Source organism: Ochotona princeps, chromosome 13, assembly GCF_030435755.1.
Source record: "Ochotona princeps isolate mOchPri1 chromosome 13, mOchPri1.hap1, whole genome shotgun sequence".
Lineage (NCBI taxonomy): Eukaryota > Metazoa > Chordata > Mammalia > Lagomorpha > Ochotonidae > Ochotona > Ochotona princeps.
The window spans coordinates 43,939,508-43,961,637 of record NC_080844.1 but is presented as its reverse complement, the minus strand read 5'-3'; the positions used below and the strand labels follow the sequence as shown (position 1 = coordinate 43,961,637).

General features: G+C 53.2%; 1 protein-coding gene across 2 annotated transcripts in view; it reads left to right on the top strand.

Annotated features, from left to right (window-relative positions):
• Nucleotides 1–329: 329 nt before the first annotated feature.
• Nucleotides 330–22,130, top strand: part of CRTAC1 (cartilage acidic protein 1) — a 134,252-nt gene continuing 112,451 nt past the window's right edge. For both annotated transcript variants that reach the window (XM_058671672.1, XM_058671673.1), the window contains exons 1-2: nt 330–480; nt 15,517–15,716. In XM_058671672.1, the coding sequence (XP_058527655.1) occupies nt 457–480; nt 15,517–15,716 (224 nt within the window). In that variant the 5' untranslated portion in view covers nt 330–456. The remainder of the gene's footprint in view (nt 481–15,516; nt 15,717–22,130) is intronic.

Genomic DNA, 22,130 nt, shown 5'->3' with positions numbered 1-22,130 from the left:
CAGCGGCGGGGCGCGGTGGAACGCAGGGGGCGCCCGCCCTTGGCCGCCGCCGCCGCCGCCCACCGCGGGGCCCGCCACGCGCCGCGCCGGGCCAGCCGGGCTGCCGGCTGCTGCCACCGCAATCCCGGCTCCTAAATCAGCGCGGGGAGGCGACCCCTTCCCCCACCCGGCTCCCGGAGCTCCCCGGACGGCGATTGGCTGCGCGGAAGCCCCCCGCCCAAGGGCCCCCGGCTCCAGCTGCCGCGCCATTGGCTGCGGGCCTCCGCCAGCCTTTACATAAGGCCGGGCGCGCTCGAGTGGAGTTGTATAAAGCCAGCGCGCGGCGTCGGGGCGGGAGGCTCGAGGCCAGCCCGGGACCGGGGCTGGGAGCGGCGAGGCGGCGGCGGCGGCGGCAGCAGCGAGCGCCCGCGCTCCCGCGCCCCCCTTCCCCGGCGGTGGGGCCGAGCGGCGTCTAGGATGGTTGGCAGCGCCGACCTCGCTGTGAGTACCCGCTCGAGCGCCCCCATCCCCGGAGGAGAAAGTTTCTCCAACCCCGCGCACCCCTCCCCATCCGCTCGCCGAGGTGGCGGGGAAGCCACCGGGAGTCTGGGAGGACCGGGACCGCGGAAGCGGCGGCTTAGGCTCCCCAACTTGCCAAGAGGCGCGGGACTCGGTGGGCGCGCAGAGTCGACCCCGCTGGCCAGGGACGAGAGCTGGGCGCTCGGCTGGAGGTGGCCTGGGAGCTGCGGCGTGGGGACGACCCTCTGCAGCCCACGGGGAAGGGGGGTGGGCTCTGGAGGTCAGCAGTTTGGGAGGAGGCGGAGGAGGTGAGGAGGGATGTGCCGGGGGTTGGGGGTTGGGGGCTGTCACGGAGTCACTCAGCCTCGCAGGCTCACTTCAGGGCCGGGGACGCTACCTTGCGGCGGGCCGAGCGCCTCCGCTCCCCGGCTGGGAAAGCGTCCCGGAGGGCCGGCTCTCCGTCCCCGGGGAAACCGATGTGTCTCGCGGGCACAGCGTTGGCTGGCAGAGCGCTCCTGGAACCAGCACCGCGCACAGCGTAGCTGCCAGCCGCTTTTTGCTGGACCGAGGTGTGGTCTCGCCTTCAGACTGTCTCAGGCGAGCCCGCTTCAGGCATTCCAGGGCAACCGGGGCGGGGGCTGGGGAGTCCCCGTGGACCCCGTGGGGACCCTGGAGGCTTCGATGGAACATCCGCCGCGCCTGGGGGCATGCCCAGCAGCGTAGCGCGCGTCTTTGCAGTGCAGTGGTGGGGAGCCCTGGCTGGTCCCGCTTCTGCAGAAGCCAACTCAAGAATCCGAAGTCATGCCAGGCTGGGTGGGAGCCTCCCGGAGTGGCGGGCAGACGCTCCCGTGGTGGGGAGGGGTGGGCTTCCTCCGGGAATGACTAATGAATATTCCTGCTGCTGCTGGCGGTGGGTTCCCCGGGTGTGGACTCTGTGCCGAGGGGCACCAGTTCCCGGGGCAGGATGCGTGCCTGAGTCGCACTTGAGGTGTCTTCTGGGGTAGGTGCAGGTCACCCTAGGCGATTCCCGGGAGAAAGAGGGGCAGTGTTCTGGAAGTAGGGGTCAGCTCTGTGGTGTTGTCTTGAATCAGGGAAGAACTTAAGGGGGAACAGAAAAGCTCAAGGGGGGAGGTCTGGGAGTCTGATGACTTGGAGGCCTAAAAAACCAAGATACAATTAGAGCAACTTGGGAGAGTCACACTGGACCCCACTCACAGCTGTCAGGAAGGAGCGGTGAGTGGGAACATGGCGGTGGCTCCAGAAGAGCCTTCCAGGATGTGTTTTCTTTCCTTCTGGCTTGGCTCGTAACATCCTACTGGAAACGCATCCTAAAGTCGACCTGAGAGAACACGGAGGGAGCTGGATGTTAGCTCATGGGACCACAATTAGAGTATTCCACTTTCCGGCTGTTTGGAATGGGAAGGCTGAAGGGAGGGGGGCAGCATTGGCCTGCTCTGCCTCTGCTAGCTGTGTCCCTCACATCCTGTCCCTGAATGTGGGTGGGTGTGCACGTTCCCAGGAGGTCTACTCCAGCCTGGAGATCTTTCACCAGGGCCGTTGAGTCAAACCCCCAGCCTGGCTTGGTTCTCTGCCTACCTGCACTCAACATTTCTTGCTGCATTTCTCAAAGCCTTTCAACGTGAAGGGTCTGTGCCGTGACATAACTGCTTGTTGCTTCTTGGCTCCATCAGGGCTGCACGGATGTTCCCAGCCCTGTGCTTAGTCCTTAGCGCCTTGGTGTTTGCTGTGAGACATTCTATGGCTGTGCAGGACTCGACCCTGTGAATATGCGGACCAATGGCCTGTATCATCCTAGGGTGTGCAATGGGACTCCTAGAGCCAGCACTCCCCTGGCCAGAATTGGTTCTCTGCTGCCAGCTGTGAGGCTGTGGGCTTGGTGTCCAGTAGGGGGCGGCAACGGTACCTGGCTAGGGACCCCTGACTTCCTTACCACTTGCCCTTCACTGGCCACAGTAGCGTCACACTAGGCCTCAGCCCCCAGCCATCACTGTTGTCACTGAACCCCATCACTGTGTGCTGCCTAGGTGGCAGGTGTTGCTGTGACCTCAAGTGCCGTGGGAGCAAGTGTAAACCCAATGTTCCAGAGAGAACTGGTGCCTGGTCCCACTGTGTGCTTGGTGCTGCTGTGCACTTTGAACTCATTAAAGGCTCATTAAAACAAGAATGAAATCTTGAAAAACATCTGGTTCTTCAAGCCCGCTTCCTTCCCCAGTCCTCTTCTGCACCAGCCAGTGTTACCGGGAGGGGACTTGCTGGAGGTGGGGGAGTTGGGACTGGGCCCTGGGACCCCCGGATCTCTGTGCAGAGAGAGCTCTTTGCACGCTGGCGATGTGCTTCCTCGTTACCATGAACAGTGGTTTCTGTTCTCGGTACAGCAGGTACTCGTAATGACTGACGATGCTTTGGCGAATTAACAAGCTTGGGGAAATTTCCTCTGACTGTTACTCAGAGCAGCCAGACGAGGAGCAGATAAGTTCTGGTAATGTTCCTACACAGGTCGTAGAAAACCATAACTATTCTTTGCCTTCTTCCATGATCTTTCCTACAATTCAAGTTTTCTTTTAGGCAAACATCAAGCCGCTGTGGGTGTCTGTGCATGTAGCAATAGTTAAGTACCCAGGTCTGGAGCCTTCATGGCCCTGCTTGAAATGCGGGAGTGGCTATGTCTGTCCTACTGTCACTCCACACCCTGCTGCTGGGACCGCCCCCCCCCAAAGCTCAGGCCTTGGATGGACTGGGTGTCTATGTGTCCCCTCCATCCTGCTGCTTCCAGCTCAAAGGCAGAATCCTGGACTGTTCTATTTTTGCAAAATCCTCATGTTCGGGTTTCTTGGGTGACCTGGAAGGTGCTGCCATTTCCACTGCCCTTTCTTGTGTTCTGTGAGTCTGGCCCTCAGCACCCGAGCTAGACTCCAGGAGGGAGGGAGCTGAGCAGCCTGGCAGCTGCAGCTTTGCTGTGCCCACCCCAGCCATTTGGCATAGCCAGTGGCCTTCCTCCAGCTTCCCCTGGAGCTTCAGTCATGTGGCAAACCCTGTCTTGAGGACCCATTGTTGTCCTGCCAGAAGACGCGAAACCTCTTCACTCCTTGGGCTCACCCAAGGGATGCTTGTTGCTGCTGAAGGTGCTGGAAGTTTCCTTACCTCCCTCTAGCTCATGGATGGGGTGTGTGTTCCCCACCAGGGACAAAGGGAGCCCTGGGGGAGCAATAGGCCTCTGTGCAGCCTTAGCCAAAGAAATGGACATGCTTTCTCGAGGCATGGGTCACTTCTAAGTAAGACCGAAGGCAGGTAGCTGCATGAGACTGTAACTAGGGCACAAGCTCTCTGGGTTTCTGTTGCCATGGGGGAGGGGTGAAACATCTGAGACCCTAAGAAGGCATGAAGACGTCCCTGCTAGATGGCTGACCCTGCCCCAATCTCCTTGTAAGGCTCACAGACTGCTGCCCTGGTCCCTGGCTTAGGAGTCCTGGCCAAACACCTTGAGCTCTGCAGATGTTACCGGGCACCTCAGTTACGTGGTGCAGCTGGCATTTCTGTGACAAGGTGGGGCAGCAAGTCCAGAGAGGCAGTCTGTGGTGTGGCCGTGTCCTTGGGCAGGTGAAAAGACGTCCCAAGCTGGAAGGGGGCAGGCTGTTGCCGTATCAGTGTCAGAGCCTTCCCTTGCCACCACGGGAGGCCAAGTGTCCAGGTCTGTGCGGCAGCAGCCTGGGTGGGGCTTCCTTCTTGCCACCTCCCCTCCTGTCCCTCAGGGTTTTCACTTTGGGGGTCTGCCTTTCTTGGGCAAAAGACATGTTATGGACCTTTGGGTAACCCTGAATGTGGGAAAGACCCAGAGCCATTGAAGCCTCAGACTGGGGAGAAGGCTTCTCAGAGCTGCGGGATGTAAGAGCACGCCCCGAGCCTCCTGCCAGCTGTGCACGGCCGCCAGCCTCGGCTCTGCTGGGTGATGGAGAGCCTGGCTGCTCACTTAGGAGGCACAAACCTGTGAACTCTGCTTAGGAGCAAGTATGAAATCAGCTCATTATCACAACAAACACGCAGTGGGCCACCTAGGGCATTTCACAAACGCATAGCTGCAGAGCACTGGGAGATGGTGTCCGAAAGGTGTGAGGGGGCTGGAGAAGAGGAGGGAACAGGGAGACCTCTTTTTTCCACTAAATCCCTCATCTGGACCTGATTGAAGCCCTTTGGCAGCCACAGGAAGGGCCTTAGGAGACACTGTCATTGCAACAGCCAGGCCAAGGACCACTCCTGGCGTCCACGGGGGAGAAGCCAGTGGTTCCGCTGGCCATCCTGAGACACCCAACACAGCGTTATCCAGCCCTGGAGGTCCACATCACCAAGGCCAAGAAGCCCTGGACCACATTGGAGGAGACAGACTTCAAGCACATTGTCATCCAGCTCTCCCATTTCACAGCTGAGACGGTGAGATCCTGAGAGCAGAGGGGACCAGCAAGGGCTGCCAGGCGAGCAAATAGCCCAGCTGGCCTGAAGCTCGGATCTGCTTTCTCCAGGAGGCTGAACTTTGCCCAGACTGCCCGCAAAGTTGTGGCAAATGAAGATTAAATGCGAGCTGTGAAAACACTTGCCAAATCATAAAGAGACTATTTATTACTATTGCTATTATTAAGAATTCGGGAGTTTGGAAAGTTCTATTTCTGGCTGTGCCACTGACTCATTGTATAATCTTGGACGAGCCTTGCCTCCTCTCCTGTGCTTCTCTGTGAGGATGTGTGACGGTGGAAGGGCAGTGAGGAGGCTCAGCAATGAAGTGTATAGCATAACTGTCATGTTTAGAGGAAGGTCCCAAGACATGCCCTTCAACCACGCTGCACACCAAGAAACCAGGATAAAATTGCTTCTCGAAAGGAATCGGGTTGACTCTGTGAGAAGCAAAGGGTTGAGTTGGAAAGATTCCAGATCCTGGCCTGTGAGTTGGTCCCAGCCTAGGCAATTTGATGAACATCGGAGGAGAAACTGATAGCCCCTGAGATGGCAGGCGACTGGATTTGTCCCACTCCCCCAGGAAGGGAAGAGGGCCACCCTTTCCTGCTCAGTCCTGCTTTGCAGGGAAGTTTTGCAGAGAACTTCAAGGAGGACTGGGAAGGCGGGTCATTAATTAGTAAAACCTTGTTTACTTAACAGACACATCCTTAAAGATCTCTTCCCAGAGACATTTTGACGTATGACTTTAATTAGCTACGGGAGAATCGAGAGTGCAGAGAGTATAAAATGACCCCTTCTGCTGTTCTCTGTTACTCTTATCTTCGTTTGCACTCAACAAGTACAGTGACAAGGTCATGGGCTCACCACTGAGTTCAGGGGCTATCCCAATGACCAGAGGTGGAACAGCATGCTCCCTCCCCTCCCCCCCCACCCCCTCCTTCCAGGCATTGGCCTCCACCCACCTGGGGAGACTTCTGGGTAGCCCCTCCCTCCCATGCTCACCCCTGGGCTTAACTCCTACTGTGTCTCAGCCCTGGTAGACTGTCCACTCATTTGGGCCAGGCACCATGGCTTTGTCTTCCCTTCCAAATGTCTGTCCCACTGTACCAAGAAGGCCTGAGTTTGGAAAAGCGGTACTGAAGGCATCAGAAAAAAAAATCCACCAGGGGTCCTGGATAAATTAGGAAGGGAAACAAGCCTATTCCTCAAAGTCTTGTAGTCCAGAGCTTTTCCATTCAACACTTGGCAACTCCTCCTGGCCAGGGAGCACCTGGCAGGCCTGCATCCTGTCACCTGCTGCATTTGGTCCTTCAGCACACATTTGTTGGTGGTGGACAGGGCATGATGGGTGTGGCTATTGCCTGACCAGTACAGGCTCCCCCTGCGCCAGCACTTGCCACACAGTCATCTCCTTCTGTTTCAGAGCAGAGACAGAAGTTGCACTTCCTGCAACGGGAAGTCAGAGCAATTAAGAATACTTATTAAGGATCTACTCCACCTTGCACGTAAGCCTAGGGGGCTCCGTTTGCCCCCTCAGCGTCAGAAACGCCATTTCATTAGGCCACCAGTCTCCCAGCATGAGTCCCCTGAGCCGTCACCTGCCTTTCCCAGGAGCAGCACCCAAGGCCTTGTCTGTGTGAGAGCGCCACTGCAGGCAGGGGCGACAGAAGCTGTCTCTAGGTAGAGGGAAGGTGGGGCAGGGGGACCTGCCTGCGGTCTTCCAGGCTGGCACTGCAGAGGCCTAGGACAGGGGACAGGGCTGAGAAACTGACAGCTGTAGTACTGAATGTGTGTTCCCTGGAGGCAAGGACTCAACCTTATATTCAGCTGGTTTTTTCTGGTGTTGGGAACAGTGCCTGACAGAAGAGGTACATGAGAAATAAGGAATGCACACATAAAAGCAGTGACAGCAGCCCCCGTGTCCTCCCTCATTTGGGCCACAGCCTTCACCTCCCTCTCCAGCCCAGTGCGCCCCTGTCCTAGCCAGCTCCACAAGCCCCTGCCACAGGGTTCTTTCCCACCCACCGCTCTGGCCGTCGCACTCCCTATCCCTCATGGCCCAGGTCATTCACGAAGCTGCCAGCATCGTTCCAGTTCCCTCCTACCAGGTGCCCTGCTCCACCCTGTGCTGCAGCCACACAGTGCCTCCATGGATCGCATAAACTCTTGCCTCCACCATGCGCACACCTGCCATCCCATCAGCCTGGAATACTTTCCTGCTCTCAGTCTCCTGGCCAGCTGCCCCTTGCTCTGTCATGTGCCTGCCTCAGTTTCTCCAGGTCCCATGCCTTGCTCCTTCTGCTGTGTTCCTGTTGCACTTGGCTGAAAACAAGTTTGTGTCAGTGGAAGAAACTGTTGAGTGTGATGCCTAGAACAACTTTGGGAAAAGCTGTTCTCCCTGCCAAGGGCCATCTGGGTATTTATCACGTCGTTTGCGGGCCATGCAAAATGATCGGCTTAAAAATCAGCCTGCTTATGGATTTATTGGATTTTGAGTCCCGCCTGTGGTTGCCTTGGCAGGGCCAGACCAGATGAGTTTGTGGGCCTTAGGCAGCCCACAGGCCAGACGGTCCCACCCCTGGTTGGGAAGATCAACTATGGAGCCGGTTTGCTTAGAAACAAATCGTGACTCTACTGTGCACTGGCTGTGTAACTTTGGGCAATTCCTTAACCTGCCTGGTTTCCTTTGTGACTGAGGATGGCAGCTGTTCCTGCCTCATCAGCTCGGGAGGAGGCGTCCAGGGTCCATCTGTGTAAAGGGGTAGAGCAGTGGTTGGTAACATCAAGGTTATTGTCATCCATTCCTCCCATGGTACTTGCTGCCAAGAGTGTAGGCTGTGCCGCAGGTGAGAGCCTCACCCTCTGCCTTGCAGAGCCCGGGGTCACCCCTGTTTAACAATGGAGGCCAAAGACCGTGTGGATACAGGTGAGATGAGAGGACCCGGGACAGCATCAAGGTGAGGGATTAAGTGGGGGGCCATCCCAGCAGCGAGAGCTCAGGGGCAGGAGCCAGTGAGGCAGTGTTGAGTCGGTGACCCAGTGGTTGAACAGGTGAGGGAGATGTGGGAACCAAGATGACTACCAGATTCCCAGCCACTGGCTGTGCTGGGATGTGAGGGACCCCCACCCCCACTTCAGATTCAGAGTGAGTGAAGGAGAAGAGGGAGGGGAGAGGGGAGGAGAGGCTCAGCAAAAGGGTGGAATGCCACCCCTGTGTAGAGGTGGCTGTGTGGCAGTCCAGGCTTCCGCGTGGAGTCCCTTAGGCCTGCTGATGCTCCCCGCACCTGCCCACAACAGTCCTCCCCAGAGTGGTAGCAGTGCCAAGCCTGCCTGGGGAAGCTTAGCGCATGGCAGAATGGTCCCTGTGGGGAGGCAGGTCCACACCCAGGCTGATGTGGGTGATGGGGAGGCCTGGAGTGTGGCTTGCATCAGGATGGCTCCGTCTCAGCACCAGAGACCCCTGGGGTTGCAGAACGCTTTGTTGGGAGCTGCCTTGTGTGTTGTGGCGTGTCCAGCAGGATCCCTGGCCCCCACCCCTGGATATGACAGTAGCACCTCTCTTCTCTGGTTCTTAAACCCTCACACATCACCCAGACATTGCCAGGTGTGCCCCCTGATAGCAGGGGCAGCAAAATCTCACTGGTCAAGAATCCCTCTCTTCCATATGGACACATGGAGACACCTGGGAGAACTCCCTCCTAACTCACGACCAGGGCCAGGAGCCCTGAGAGGTATGCGGGGGTCTACCTGCATGGCTCCACCCTCTCCTCCTGCCTCTCTGAAGCGATGTCCAGGCCCCTCCAATGGCTCATTTAGCTCTTTTGGCATGCCCCGCCCGCCCCCAGCTCCCATCACAATGTCAGGCCCATGTGGGGTACACAGCAAGTGGTGCTGTAGGGATGTGAGCCCAGGCAGCTCTGTCCCCCCTTCTCCAGCTTGGCTTGGTTCCAGGAGCTCCTCGGGTGAAGGGGTTCCATGTGGCCCCAGTGTTCCCTTGGAGGCCCACTGTCCTATGTGTTTTCTGCTCGCTCCCAGTGGTGGCAACATTTAGGCCTCCTGCTTTTGAGAGAGCTTAGGGTATGCCCTCGGCTCTTCTAATGGACACACAAAAACTGCTTACCCTGAAAACTGCCCCCCCAAAGCCTCTCCCCACAGCTGCCTGACCCCCACAGCAGAGCACTCGTGTTGCCTGGTTACCACTTTTCAGACTCAATCCACCATGTCCAGAAACCACAGAAAACGGGGCTTTGCTGCTCGTGACCCACAGTCACGGCATTGGCCTGTCCACCCCTGGTGTGTGCCTTGTAAAAGGAAGACAAGCATGCAGCCAGCCCTGCTGTGACCCGTGGCTTACTCGCCCTCAATGGCCGGTAGGGGTTGAGTCCCCTGTTACAGATGAAGACATCAAAGATCAGGATGGGTCCCCAGGGTTGTGAGCTGGTCAGTGGTGGGTTTGGGATTAGAATTCAGGTTGCTGGCTCCAGACTTTGGGTTCTCTGTCCCATTGGGGATGCTGACAAAGCTGGCCTATCATGCATTTTTATGAAATCCTCACGACCAAGCAGTTCTCTTCGTAGCCTGAAACACGTCCCGCCACCCTGGTCCTGGGAACACCCGCTTTCCCCTATGCACAGGAACAGCCTACCTCACCAAGGTCTGGTGTGCTCTGGGCCTGCCCCTCTGCCCAAGCACCACCTTTGGGGTTTAACCTCTTGGGGACTTCTCCACCCCCCGAGTGGTCTTCCCTGGCCCCTGTAGCAGGTGTCACAGCTGCCCAGCTAGCTATTGGGAGGGCTCCCTGGGGCCAAGGACCAAGTTTAAGTCATTGTTGCTTTCCTAGAACTCACTGCTTCTCCAGTACATAGTGCATGGCACTTAGCACAGGTACTTAGCACAGCCTCACTAGTACTCTGTTCTACTGCAGTACTAGGCCTGCTGGTGAGTACTACCATGAGCACTCTTCTTCCTGGCAGATGCTCGATGCACAGGCATTTGAGGCAACAAAAGTGTTAGGTTCAGCCTCCTTGTTTATTGCTTTTATCTTTTCTATCTGTTCCCCCTGAGGCTTCAATGGTGCACAGTGGGGTGACAAGAGGCCCCAAGCCAGCCAGCTAACTAGGAGGTGACTCAGGGTGCCCACTGCTGTCGCTGTAGGAAAAATCACCCTGCTCTGCTTTCTTTGCCAAACTTCATATCCCCTTCCTCCTTTGACACTCTCTAGCTAAATAGATTTTCTTCATATACTTCAACAAGCCGATGATGAATTTTGGTAGCAGCAACATTTTTCACTTCAAATCAGATTGCAGCTTACACTCCCATCTGGGGACCGGGAGGCCAGGGCAGGGATTCTTAGAGTACACGAGAGCATCGTGTGGGCAGTTGATCAAAAGATAGGGCACTCACACCCCGCCCCAAGCCATTTCCATTGAAAGCTGGCTGAGGTGCCTGGGAAACAGCACAATGTAACATCTCCCAGAGGTGACTCTGGGGCTTGGTACTAAAAGTAAGGTCTGCAGACTAGCAGCCGAGGCATCCCCAGTCAGTTGGTTAGAAATGCAGACCCCAGGCCCCAGCCCCAGACCACCGGAATCCGAATCTACATCTCACATGACCTTCCAGAGGTGCATATGAACAGTGCAATCGAAGGAGCATCACTTCAGAACAAGGACAGTTTTTAAATACCTGTTAAATATGACAAGTTGCAAGCACTTTCTGCTGATTCACATGATCATTGGGATATATTCCTTTTTTCCTTCATTTCACAAATGGTAACAGGGCACCTCCTGCGATGGTTTGTGCGTGCACCTTGGCACGCCTCACTACCTTGGCCTACAGATTCCTGCCCATTCCAGTCACTAGGCTCTGTCCTTTGGTGGCACCCGTCTCTTGTCCCCTGGATCTGACCCTTTCCCATTGATTCTGTCCTCTCCTTCCTTTTCACCCTCTTGCAAAAATTAGAGTCAGAATTCCTCCTTGTCAGTCTCTGTCAGTTGGGAGCATTTGACCTTGAACCAAAAATGGCTGGTGCTGGGAGTGCATAGAGACAAACTAAACAGTCCTGGGCAGTCCTGGGGGTTGCATAACCCTGAGGTTGATTTCAGCTGCTGAGATCTGGAACTGGTAGAGGGGCTTCTGGACCCCCTCCCAGCCCTTCACTGGAGTGTATGGCCCGACCTGGTAACTCTGGGATGTAGTTACATCCAATGTAGAACTCTGCTCTTCAGTGTATGGTGTGTAGACCAGTGCCAACAACACTGGGGAACTTGCTAGAATCCTGGGCTCTACTGCGAAGTTAGTGAACCTGAATCTGCGTTTTAGTAAGACCAGCAGGAGATTTATACACACATTAAAGTTTCTGACGTGCTAAAGCACTGGGATAGAAGAGTGTTTCTAAGTATTAGAATCATGGGAGCTTTCAGAGACCCTCATGCCCAGGAGCAGGAGTGTAGCCTAGTGGTTTAGGGGCTCACCTTCCACATCAGAGAACCTGGGTTTGATTCCTGCCTCTGGCTCATGACTCTAGTTTCCTGCAAATGCAGACCATGGGAGGCAGCAGTGATGGTTCCAGTAGCTGGGTTCTTGTCCCCGACCTGGAAGACCTAAAGCTGTGTTCTCAGTTTCAACCGTGACCCATCCCTGGGTGTTTTAGGAGTGAACCAACAGGTGGGAGCTCTCTGTCTCTGTGTTTCTTTTCAAAGATAAAAACTAAATTAGTTTTAAAAAGCCCATGTTTAGGCTACATCCTATGCCAATTAAATTGGAATATCTTGTGAGGAGATCCAGGCATCCGTATGTTTTTGTGGTAAAATACACAGAATCTAAACTCTATCTTTTGAAGGATATTTAGGTGTAAATATGTGGCATTAGACATAGTACAACTGTCAGCACCACCTATGCCTGAATCTTTATTTATCCCCAACTCCACACCATACCCACTAAACACTCCCCATCCCATCTCCCTCGGCCGTGGTAACCATTGCCCTACTCTGTGTCTCTCTCGATTTGACTACTCTGGGTACCTCTTATAATATGCGTCCTTTGTGACTAGTTTGTTTCACTTAACATATGCCTTTGCGATTTATCCAGATTGCAGCGTAAATCCAACTTTTCTTCCTTTTTAATGTTGAATAATACTCCATTTATCTGTTTATCCAGTCAACCATCCATAGGCCCTTGGGTTGCTTCTGTTTTTTGGCTATTTTGAATAATGCTACTATGAGCATGGGTGTATTCCTGTCAGTTAAGGTCTCTTTCACTTTTGGACATATGCTCAGAACCGGAATTCCTGGATCCTGTAGGAATCCTATGTGGATTTTTCAAGGAACTGCCTGGCTGTTTTACACAGCAGCTGCACTGTTTTCACATTTCTTCCAGCAATGCAAGAGTTCCGATTCCTCCACATTTGCACCAACACTTGTTATGTTTTTTTTTTAATTAAATGATAGCCATCTTTATGGGTGTAAAATGGTATCGCCTTATGGCTTTGATTTGCATTTCCCTTATGATTAGTTTTATATTCTCATTGGCCATTTGTGAATCTTGAGAGGAAATAGCTATTCAAGATTTTTACCCATTTCGAATCAAGTTGTGTTTGTTGTTGCTGTTGAATTATAGCAATTCTTGAAATATTCTGGATATTAGTACCTTATCAGATATATGATTTGCAGATGTTTTCTCCCACTAGTTGGGTTGCCTCTTCGCTCATTGATGGTCGATTTTACTTATCTCGTTGATGTGTGTGCTTTTGGTGTCTTATCCGAGAAACCCTTGTGAGGCATGAGAAGTTTGGGAGGCTCCCCAGGCGATGCCAGCCTACATCCAATACTGAACAGAGTTTCTCAAATTCTAATAGACATCCAAATCCCCTGAAATCTTGTTAAAATGCATATTCTGATTTATTGGGTCTGGGTGAGGCTCAAAGTTCTGCATATCTTAACAAACTCCTAAATGAAGCTGATGCTGATGGACTGGGGACCACTTGGAGGAGCCAAGGTGTGGAGAAGCATGTCAATGGTTTCCTTCGCCCGAGCCTGACAGCAGCCAATGGATATGGACCAGGCTTCCTCCTGAGCCTGCCTGTCTCTGGCCTTCCGCTGATATGAATCAGGCGGGTGGGTCCATGAGTTGCTGCAGAAGAATGAAATGTGAAGGAGACCTCTTTGTCCCGCTCTCCCCACCCCTCACACACACCTGGGAGTCAAAATGTTCACCGAGGGAAATGACACAGATTGGCCTGAAGTTTACCAAAGAGGGAAATTGCGGAAGATATGCTTGTCTTAAAAAAAAGAAAAATCCTTTAATCCAACACCAAATTTCAGAGGTGGAAAGGTCTCCTAAGAGATTTTCTCCCAAACCTTCGTTTTGCAAAAGAGAACCAGAACCCCCAAGGATTGTGACTTGTTCAAGGTCACCAAACAAAATAGAGGTGAGCCATCGGGGCACTGCTTCTTTTTACTTTAGGTTATTTATCGAAAAGTGACAGTGCAGAGCAACTTCTTCCGTTCCGTAGTTCCTTTGGTGAAGTCTCACCAGAGAGGGTATAAACCAGGAGACTGCCTCCCGATTTTGCCTCTTGTGGCCTTTGTTAGAACGTATCTACCAGTGAAGCCCATGGGCCCTCCTAGGACCCGCTCCCCTGGTGGCAGTGACCAAAACTGCAGGACTAGTGCCTGGACAAAGCCACCCAGGTTCTGGACGACATGCCCACCAGGTCCACTTCTCGCTCTGTGCCTGTAGCAGGTGCTGTCGCTGAGCACAGCACTCTCTCAAGCCCCTGCCAATCAATTGGATTTGCCTCTCAAGTGGAAACCCATTCGCTCTCCCTGCGATAGAGGTCATACGCTGAGACGCCCGCTGACCTTCAGGTCCGTGCTCATCAGCGCATCTACGCTGGTTGTTAAATAGTCTTTCCCATTTGCCAGTCCCTGACTGCTCACTCACCCAGTTTTGAGTTTCCTTTATCCAGCTAGGCTTCCTGGCACGTTGTAGTGCTGGTGTAGGGATGCATTTGCCGTCAGCGATTAGACAGCTTGTGGCAACAGCTGCCTTGTTGGGACATCGCGGCAGGTCGGAGTGACCTCACTGGGTCACGCACCATCCCGCGTGGGCCTGGACCTTCCACAGCAACCTCTTTCCTGGGAGGGTGCCCTGAGATCCGCTTCTGCCTGGCAGCCAGAGCCATACCCCTGTGTCTCTCACATGCCTCTCCTGCAAGGCCTCAGGAAGGCGTCTGACTCGCACTTGGCTCCAGTGGCAGTGCCCGGGTCCTGTCGGGTAGGCTCTCAGTTCTTGAACTGGAACATGCTCATTTGCTGGCAGGAGCTCTCCCTCCATATGGGCAGACAATCTTCAGATCTTCCTTGACCGTCCCCTCATTAAGACATCAGCCTCACTCAGCCCGGCTCTCAGCCGCCAGGCGCCCTGACGGGTCAGCGGGAGAGACTCCATCAGGAGGAGGGTTGCTGCCTTCTGAAGGCAGGGCGGTACCGCTCTGCCTGCTGGGACCAGACCCGTGCCACCTTTGTGTCACTCATTCCAGCGGCTCCTGGGACACTCGGAGTTGTGAGCTCAGGCCCAAGGCAGAGTCGCAGGGTGGCGTCATCTGGGACGTTCTAAGCATCTCCTTTGCTCCTGCTCACAGCAGGTGGAGTCCTTCCCCCTCCTTGGCCATTCTCAGGCATCTCCTGGGTGTGTGCCATCAGCTCCCATGGCCCCAGGCTGCTTGGCAACATCCTGAGTTATGTTAGAGATATAATAATGAATTATACAATGCATTATACATAATTAATTTATAATAAAACACGCATGCAATGGTTTAATTTCTCCAAGTGAATGATGTGCTCCCCGCCAGATCTGCTGGAAGGAGTCCCCTAACTGGCTGCCTCTTGGTATCGAGGTGGTGGCCGGCTGCCCTGGGGAGGGATGTTGGCTCAGGGAGCCAGCCAAGTCAGGGATTCCCCACCACGCTGCTTCTGGGTGGCATCCCGCAAGAGGACAAGCCTTTGCCGCCTCTCCTCTTGTTCTAGACCTGGATCCTCCCAAAGGCCTGGCCCCTGCCTCTGCACGGTTGGTGAGCTGTCATTTTCTGCATCATCTCACTCTCACTCCCAGAGCATAGGAGACGCCTGCACATTGGTATCCTCCCCTTCCTTCCTTCCACAAACATGCATTGAGTGCCTGCCAGGCACCCTGTCCCAGGCTCGGGGGATGTCGCTGAATAAAGCAGAAGCCAAGAGCCTTGCCCAGGCGGGGCTTACACTGCAGCCATGGAAGACAGACCATGAGCACTCCCACATGGGAGGAATTAGTGGAGACTGTTGTACGGGGCGGAGTGCTGCAGTAAGAGAGCGTGGAGTGGTGGCAGGACAGGGAGGGAGGATGCCCCACTGTGATGGGACAGGGTGAGCTGGACAGGGCTTTTGGGAAAGTAGCAGACTGGGACTTGCCCAGGTCTTCGGGAACAGGGGAGAAGGACCCATGGGCCCTCACGGGTTTCCCTAGCCAGCTCTGGCTGCAGGACCTCTCTGTGACGCTTGTGCCTTTGGGTTTCAGATGCTGCAGATATCACTGTGCCTGCTGCTGCTGTGGTTTCTGCCCCTGAACGAGGGATCGCAGCGGGCTGAACCCATGTTCACTGCGGTCACCAACTCCATCCTGCCCCCTGACTATGACAGCAACCCCACCCAACTCAACTACGGCGTGGCAGTGACCGACGTGGACCACGATGGGGACTTCGAGATCGTTGTGGCGGGGTGAGTGTCCCTTGTTCTGACTTTCACAGGTGGGCTTGGGAAGTCTCTGCTGTGCTGGGGCTGAGTGGCAAGTGAGGCCCAGGGCCAAGGACTTGCAGCAACATACGTGCCTGCTGCTTGGACTCCGGTCGCCTGCTGGCTGGGTACAGCCAGGGTTGTGGGGGGCAAGTGCCTAGCAGAAGGTTAGGATGGAGGAGGTTGCATTTTGGCAGAAGGAGGTTGGATCCAGAGGCTTCCCAGGGAGAATACTGGTCCTCTCTTCTCGTGGTTGCCATGCCTTCTTGGTTTTGCAGCTGCTGCTTCCTTCCCGGAGCTCACAGATGTCCTGATAGGAGGGGAGAGGGTGGGCGTTTGGCACAGTAGTTGAGACACTGCTCGGTCCCAGATTGGAATGCCTGGGAGCCAGTCTCACTGCTGCCTCTGATTCCAGCTAGCTTCCAAGGTGAGTCCTGGAAGGCAGCAGCTGAAGCCATAAGTACTTTAGTACCTGTCTCCCACCGGGAGACCCAGGTTGAGTTCTTACCTGTTGCAGCCATTTGGGCAGTGAGCCAGCAAACGGAAGATTCTCTGTGTGTGTGTATTTTCCCTTGACTTTCACATAAAAGAAAAACTGAAAATCAAAACTAGGGGAGGCTTTGGCCCGGCACAGTAGCCTAATAGCTAAAGTCCTCGCCTTAAATGTGCTAGGATCCCATATGGGCACCAGTTCTAATCCCGGCAGCCCTGCTTTCCATCTAGCTCCCTACTTGTGGCCTGGAAAAGCATTCAGGGAAGACCCAAAGCTTGGGACCCTGCACCTGTATGGGAGACGTGGAAGAGGCTCCAGGCTGCTGGGTTTGGATTGACTCAGCTCCAGCTGTCGTGGCCACCTGGGGAGTGAATCAGTGGATGGAAGATCTTTGTCTCTGTCTCTTCGCTCTGTATACTTGACTTTGCAATAAAAATAAATAAATATTAAAAAAACTAGGGAAGACTTATGGGTGACAGTTGTGGTATATGATGCTCAAGGCTGCCTTTTCGCAGCGCTCTGTGTAAAACTCAGGGAAAAGTTAATCACCCACTTCCAAGAGGGAGGAAGAAGGAAATTAAGAGGATTGCCACACCTCCCCTAACCATGTCTTGGCACTCACTGAGCTCTTGTGTCCTGAAATGCAGCATTGCAGAGCAAGGAAGGCCCAGGACCCTGCCTGAGACCCTGTGGCTTCTGTTCAGACGCCTTTTGATCGGATGACCTTGAGTTAGTCGCTCCACTCGGTGAGATTCTGACAGGTCATCTAAAGGGAGGCAGCTGCAGTGCCCTGTCCTGAAGCCTCATAAGCAATGACACATGACAGTGCCTTGTAAATCCTGCCAATCACCAGTTGTAATGGTGATTTACCGAGCATGAATATGCACCAGGCACCGTGCATCGTGTTATTTCATCCTCCTGACAGCACTAAGAAGTACGTGAAGAGTCTTCAAAAGGTTTATGGAAAACGCCTATTTTGAAAAATCTTTGTGCAGATTTAAAATTTATTGGTACTGAACTTATCTTTTGGAAACATTTTTAATTAATTTTGTTTACTTGAGCAACGTAGAAATTAAAAGAGAAAGATGCAGACAGCTCTTATCCGCTGGTCTTCCCTAAAGTAAAGGCAACTTCAAGCACTCCTGTTGCATGATTGCACTCAGGCTCCTCCTATCTGTTTTCAGTGTTTTATTTGAAAGGCAGTGAGAAGGGTAAGGGGGGAGAGCGAGCAAGTGAGAGAGAGATCTTGCATTTGCCATTGTACTCCGCTAGTGCCCACAGCATCCAGGGCTGGGCCAGGCCAAAGCTGGAATCTAGGAACTCCATCTGGTCTCCACGTGCGTAGCAGAGACCCAAGTGCTTGGGCCGTCACCTGCTGCCACCTGGAATGTAGTCGAAACTGGAATCAGAAATGAATACAAGACTCAAACCCAAGCACTGTAATATGGGATGCAAGCATCCCACGTGCCTCTGTTTCACTAGGCTACTGCTGCCCACTTTCTCACTTTCTAATTCCAGTTTCCAGGAAGTCTTTGAAGCTCCCCCCTCCATGCTATCATGCCCACCTAGGGAAAAGGAAATGGGGGTTCACAGGCAGCAAGCAGCCTGCTCTCTGTCAAGTAAACAGTAAGTGGGTGAGTTAGGATTTGAACCCCAAGACTTCTCGACTGTAGAGCTGCCAGACTATGCTGTGCAAAAGTTTAGTTATCACTGCTTTAAAAATCCGTCAGCCAGTAATAGCACTACAGGGGCCAGACAGCTTCATTCTGGGAGCCTGGCGCTTTTATGGTAGTACTGAACAAAATACCTGGCAGGTAGTGTGATTTGTAGAAATTGCATGTAACAATAGGAAGCATTGACCTTGGAACTCGAAGACGGGGTCTTAATTCTACTCCTACTTAACCCAGTAGTCATGAGCCTCGTAGACTCTCTTAGCTCCACAGACCCACTTTCCTTAGCTGTAAAATGGGCACCCAGACCCCACTGCAGTCGTAAAGGTCGGTAGTGGTGGGGTGCAGAAAAGATACTTGGAAAAGTGCATGTTTGTTTTCATGTATGCATGTTTTCCACCCTGTGCCAAGAGGCGGCCTCAAGTCTAGACCCTGCAGAAGGTGAGGCGTGGGCGCCATCCAGTAGAGCTTTCTGTGATGCTCTGGATGTTCTGTGTTGGAGCTGTCCACCACGAGGGGCATCCAGAAGTTCATGGGAAATGGAGTTCAATGTAGCACACGTTTGCAGCGACGTTTTGAAGCCCCCTGTGTGGTATCTAGACCGGTGGCTATTTGAATGTGTGGTTTATAGTCAAGGAACTGAATTTTTAATTGTTGGAATTTTTTGTTAAATACCTGTATTTAATTTAACAGTGTAGTTCTACACTTTTAGAAAGAAACCTAGAGAGCAGAGGATGAAAAGGGAGAAGAGGGAATTCTGAGAGTGACCCTTCTCTCTTGGGGTGGCCCGCACAGAGCTGCAGCCACACAGCTCGCCCGTGTTCAGCTGAGAGTGGCGGAAACTGCCTGGTCAGACCATATCCACGGCCTACCTGCCTCCCCCGACACCATACCTGCATGCCACCTGCCAGAAACGGGGTTCGAGGACTGGAATGCATGTCTGAGCTGCTCAGAATTGTTAGTTGGCTTTGTCTCCTGCTGGGTGACCCTGTCTCCGTCTGGCTCCCCAACAGCCTCCTTCTCCAAATATGCTCTGCTTTCATCACGGACCATGAAATACTCTCACACGTCTGCACATTAGTGTGGGAATAAACAGGACCTGAGATGTGAATGGAACTGCCGTGTTTCCTTCTACAGGGAGCTCCCAGGCCTGCATAGGTGGGACTTTCTGCAAGGTTACAGACAGAAGTAAAGAAAATGACAGAGAGAGCCCAGCAAACTGCCTGCAGTGCGCACACATGTGCGCGCGCACATACACATACACACACGGAGAAACAGGCCAAGGCCTCCTATCAAAGGCATGCTGGAATAGTGGTCATGGGCTGCACTGCCTTGCTTGTGATCCATCTTTCCAAATAACTAACCGAGAAAGTCTTGCCCCCAGGCCGATCCTGACTTGGGTCTGTTTGGGCAGCAGCATTTGGTGGAAGAATTGTCAGTGGCTCCTTTTCCCTGACAGGGCAGAAGGATTGCTAATGTCCGCATGGACACATTGGCCAGGATCCGTTCCCTGAGCCCGAATGTCAGCATGGACTTTTTGTGCCCAGGTCTCCATCCCCTCCTCCAACCCCGCATCCCCAACCCTCTAATGTGTGGGGAATTGGACCCCCATCTTCCAGGCCTGCAGCATCTTTCTTTCCAAGTACTGGACATTCATTTTACCCTCCTCTTCAATAAACTCTTCTCTCTCCCATCCAAGGAACTCAAGATATTTTGCTGTAGTGCCCTCGATGACAGAGAACTTGACCACCACTAAGTTAGATTAGAGTGGATGACTCCACCTACTCTGGATTGCCACTCACTATGGGTCTGCAGGGCCTGGATTCATTCTCTGGGAACAGAGCCAGTCCCCACTCACCTCACCCACCCTACCCCCGACATGCATCCTGACCCTGGGCCAGTTGTTCAGAAGGGCTGCTGTTTGTTCTCCCAGCGAAGGGTTGGGCCAGGCAGCACCTGCGAAAGCTTAAGCTACTGGGTGTTATTCTGAAAAATTATGTCTATTGCTCACCCCCAGCAAAGACTTAGGAGCACCAGGGAGGACAGCATGGCAACGTTGGGCAGCCTCCCAGCTGCTGGTCAGGCTTTCTTTGTGGCTGTTGTGGAGCATTGTGAATTCTCAGAGCGTCACAAAGCTACGTTCTAATTTAAGTACCAACATACATTCCAAAGGCAAATATAACTTTTTATTATCTTCAGCTGAGGATGATTTGTCACTGTCTTCGTCTCGGGGCTGGGTAACCAAGAGCTGATCACACAGACGTATTGAAGTCGGGACCTTGGGAGGTCGTTTGCTCCACCCGGCAAGTCTTCGGGAGCTCCTCGTGCCTAGAGGGTTCCATCTACTCTGTAATCCAGCCCACTCGTGTTCCTGTTTAGGACTGATTGGGCTGATCTGGATCCCTGCTTGCACAGCGGCATAGGCCGTTTCTTGCAGCCTGTTTCTCTGTTGCCTAAGATGTAAGCCAAGTGGTCACAGTCCTTTCTAAGGCCACTGTCCTACCTTGAGACCCATGTGTACCCCTTGAGCCCACTCCGATTTTGACTCCAACCTGTGTTTCATTTATTCCATACCCAGGGTTAACTCTGCCTCCCTCTCTGATTGCATAGTCTCTGGTGAAGAATTATGAAACAGGTGTACATTTTTAAAAATTGTATTTGAATGCCTTTACCTGGGGCACCTGTGGTCCAGCGCTGACAGGCCCACTCTCTATTATCTTGTAGATCTTTCCATTATGCAGTCCCTGAAGACGTTTACTTTTGCCACCCCTGGGATAATGGCCAGCTCTTCAGTTTCTAAGGCATACACTTGCTTGAACTTGTCTTGAATTTGTTGACCTTGGAGGGTGTCTGACGGGAGCCCTGTTGCTTTGAGTGTTTACTCTCTGAATAGGTTTGTTTTGTTTTGCTTTTTCGGTATCCTCGTTCTGGATATTGACGGCATTGATTTTGCGCGCGTGGCGGGTGGGTTTATGTTGCGTTCCGGATCCTTGACTTAATTGTGATGGAAGGTGTGTGCGTGCCTTGGACTCTGGGAGGAGCAGAAAATGACCGCCCTTTGTTCTGCGGGGATGGGGGAGGGAGTGGGCCCCGGGCGCTTCTGCCACAGCTGGGCGAGTGCCTGCGCATACGGAGGGCTTATCTGTCAACCGGCAGGTGCGTGATTGCGGTCTGCACATAGTCTCCTCCCTGCGGGGCGAGGGGAGGATTTGATCACGCCGGGAGACAACCACGCACGTCCAGGCCATTGAGGATCTTCAGGACCGGTTCCCTGGGTAAATAGAAAGCCCAGTGGCTTCCCCTTTTCTCAGTGGAACTAAACGCCCAATCTACCTTCTCACAGAGTCTGGAAAGGAATTCCTGTTGGTGTCAATCTCGCACAATTCCTTCAGAGCAGCTTTTGTTTCCTGGGACATCCCCAGAGGTCTGAGATAACCTCCCCCCTTCTCGGTTTCCTACAGGAGTGTGCTCAAATGGAAAGATTGTAGTGGTTGTAACGTTGAAATCATGATTTAGATCAGTTTTTCTACACAAAGAGCATTCATTTGATAAAACCTTAGCGCATTCGTCACACTCGGAAGGGTTTCATTTAAAGGGATGCTACAGATTGGAAAGCAGTGTTTTCCTTTTTTCCCCCTTTAATTCTGCAACTTTATCAGGGAACTTTTTCTTTTAATTTAGTTAAGTTAATTGAGTTATTTAAAAGGCAAACTATGTTCAATTACCAGATTAATCATGATCATGTAGGAGATATTTTACCATTATAAACAATAAGAACAGTGACAAGGAATATGACATTTATCTATGGTTTCACTAAAGCAGCCTTTCTGTGTTTTATTAGAAATATATGTAGATACACATAGTGCAGAGGTATATTTTCACGGTATTGAGGTACAGTAGATAGATGTAGTCTGTGCATAAATATATTTAGATGTAAGAGGGTACTTTAAAAAGTTTGGGAGGAGGGGCAGTGCCAAGCACAGTAGCCTAGTGGCAAAGGTCCTTGCCTTGCACGTGCTAGGATCCCATATGGCCGCCAGTTTGTGTCCCAGCGACCACGTTTACCATCCAGTTCCCTGTTTGTAGCCCGGGAAAGCACTCGAGGATGGCCCAAAGCTTGGGACCCTGCACCCATGTGGAAGACCCAGAAGAAGCTCCGGGCTCCTGGCTTCAGATTGGCTCAGCTCCAGCCATTGTAGCCACTTGGGGAGAGAGTCAGCAGACAGAGATCTTCCT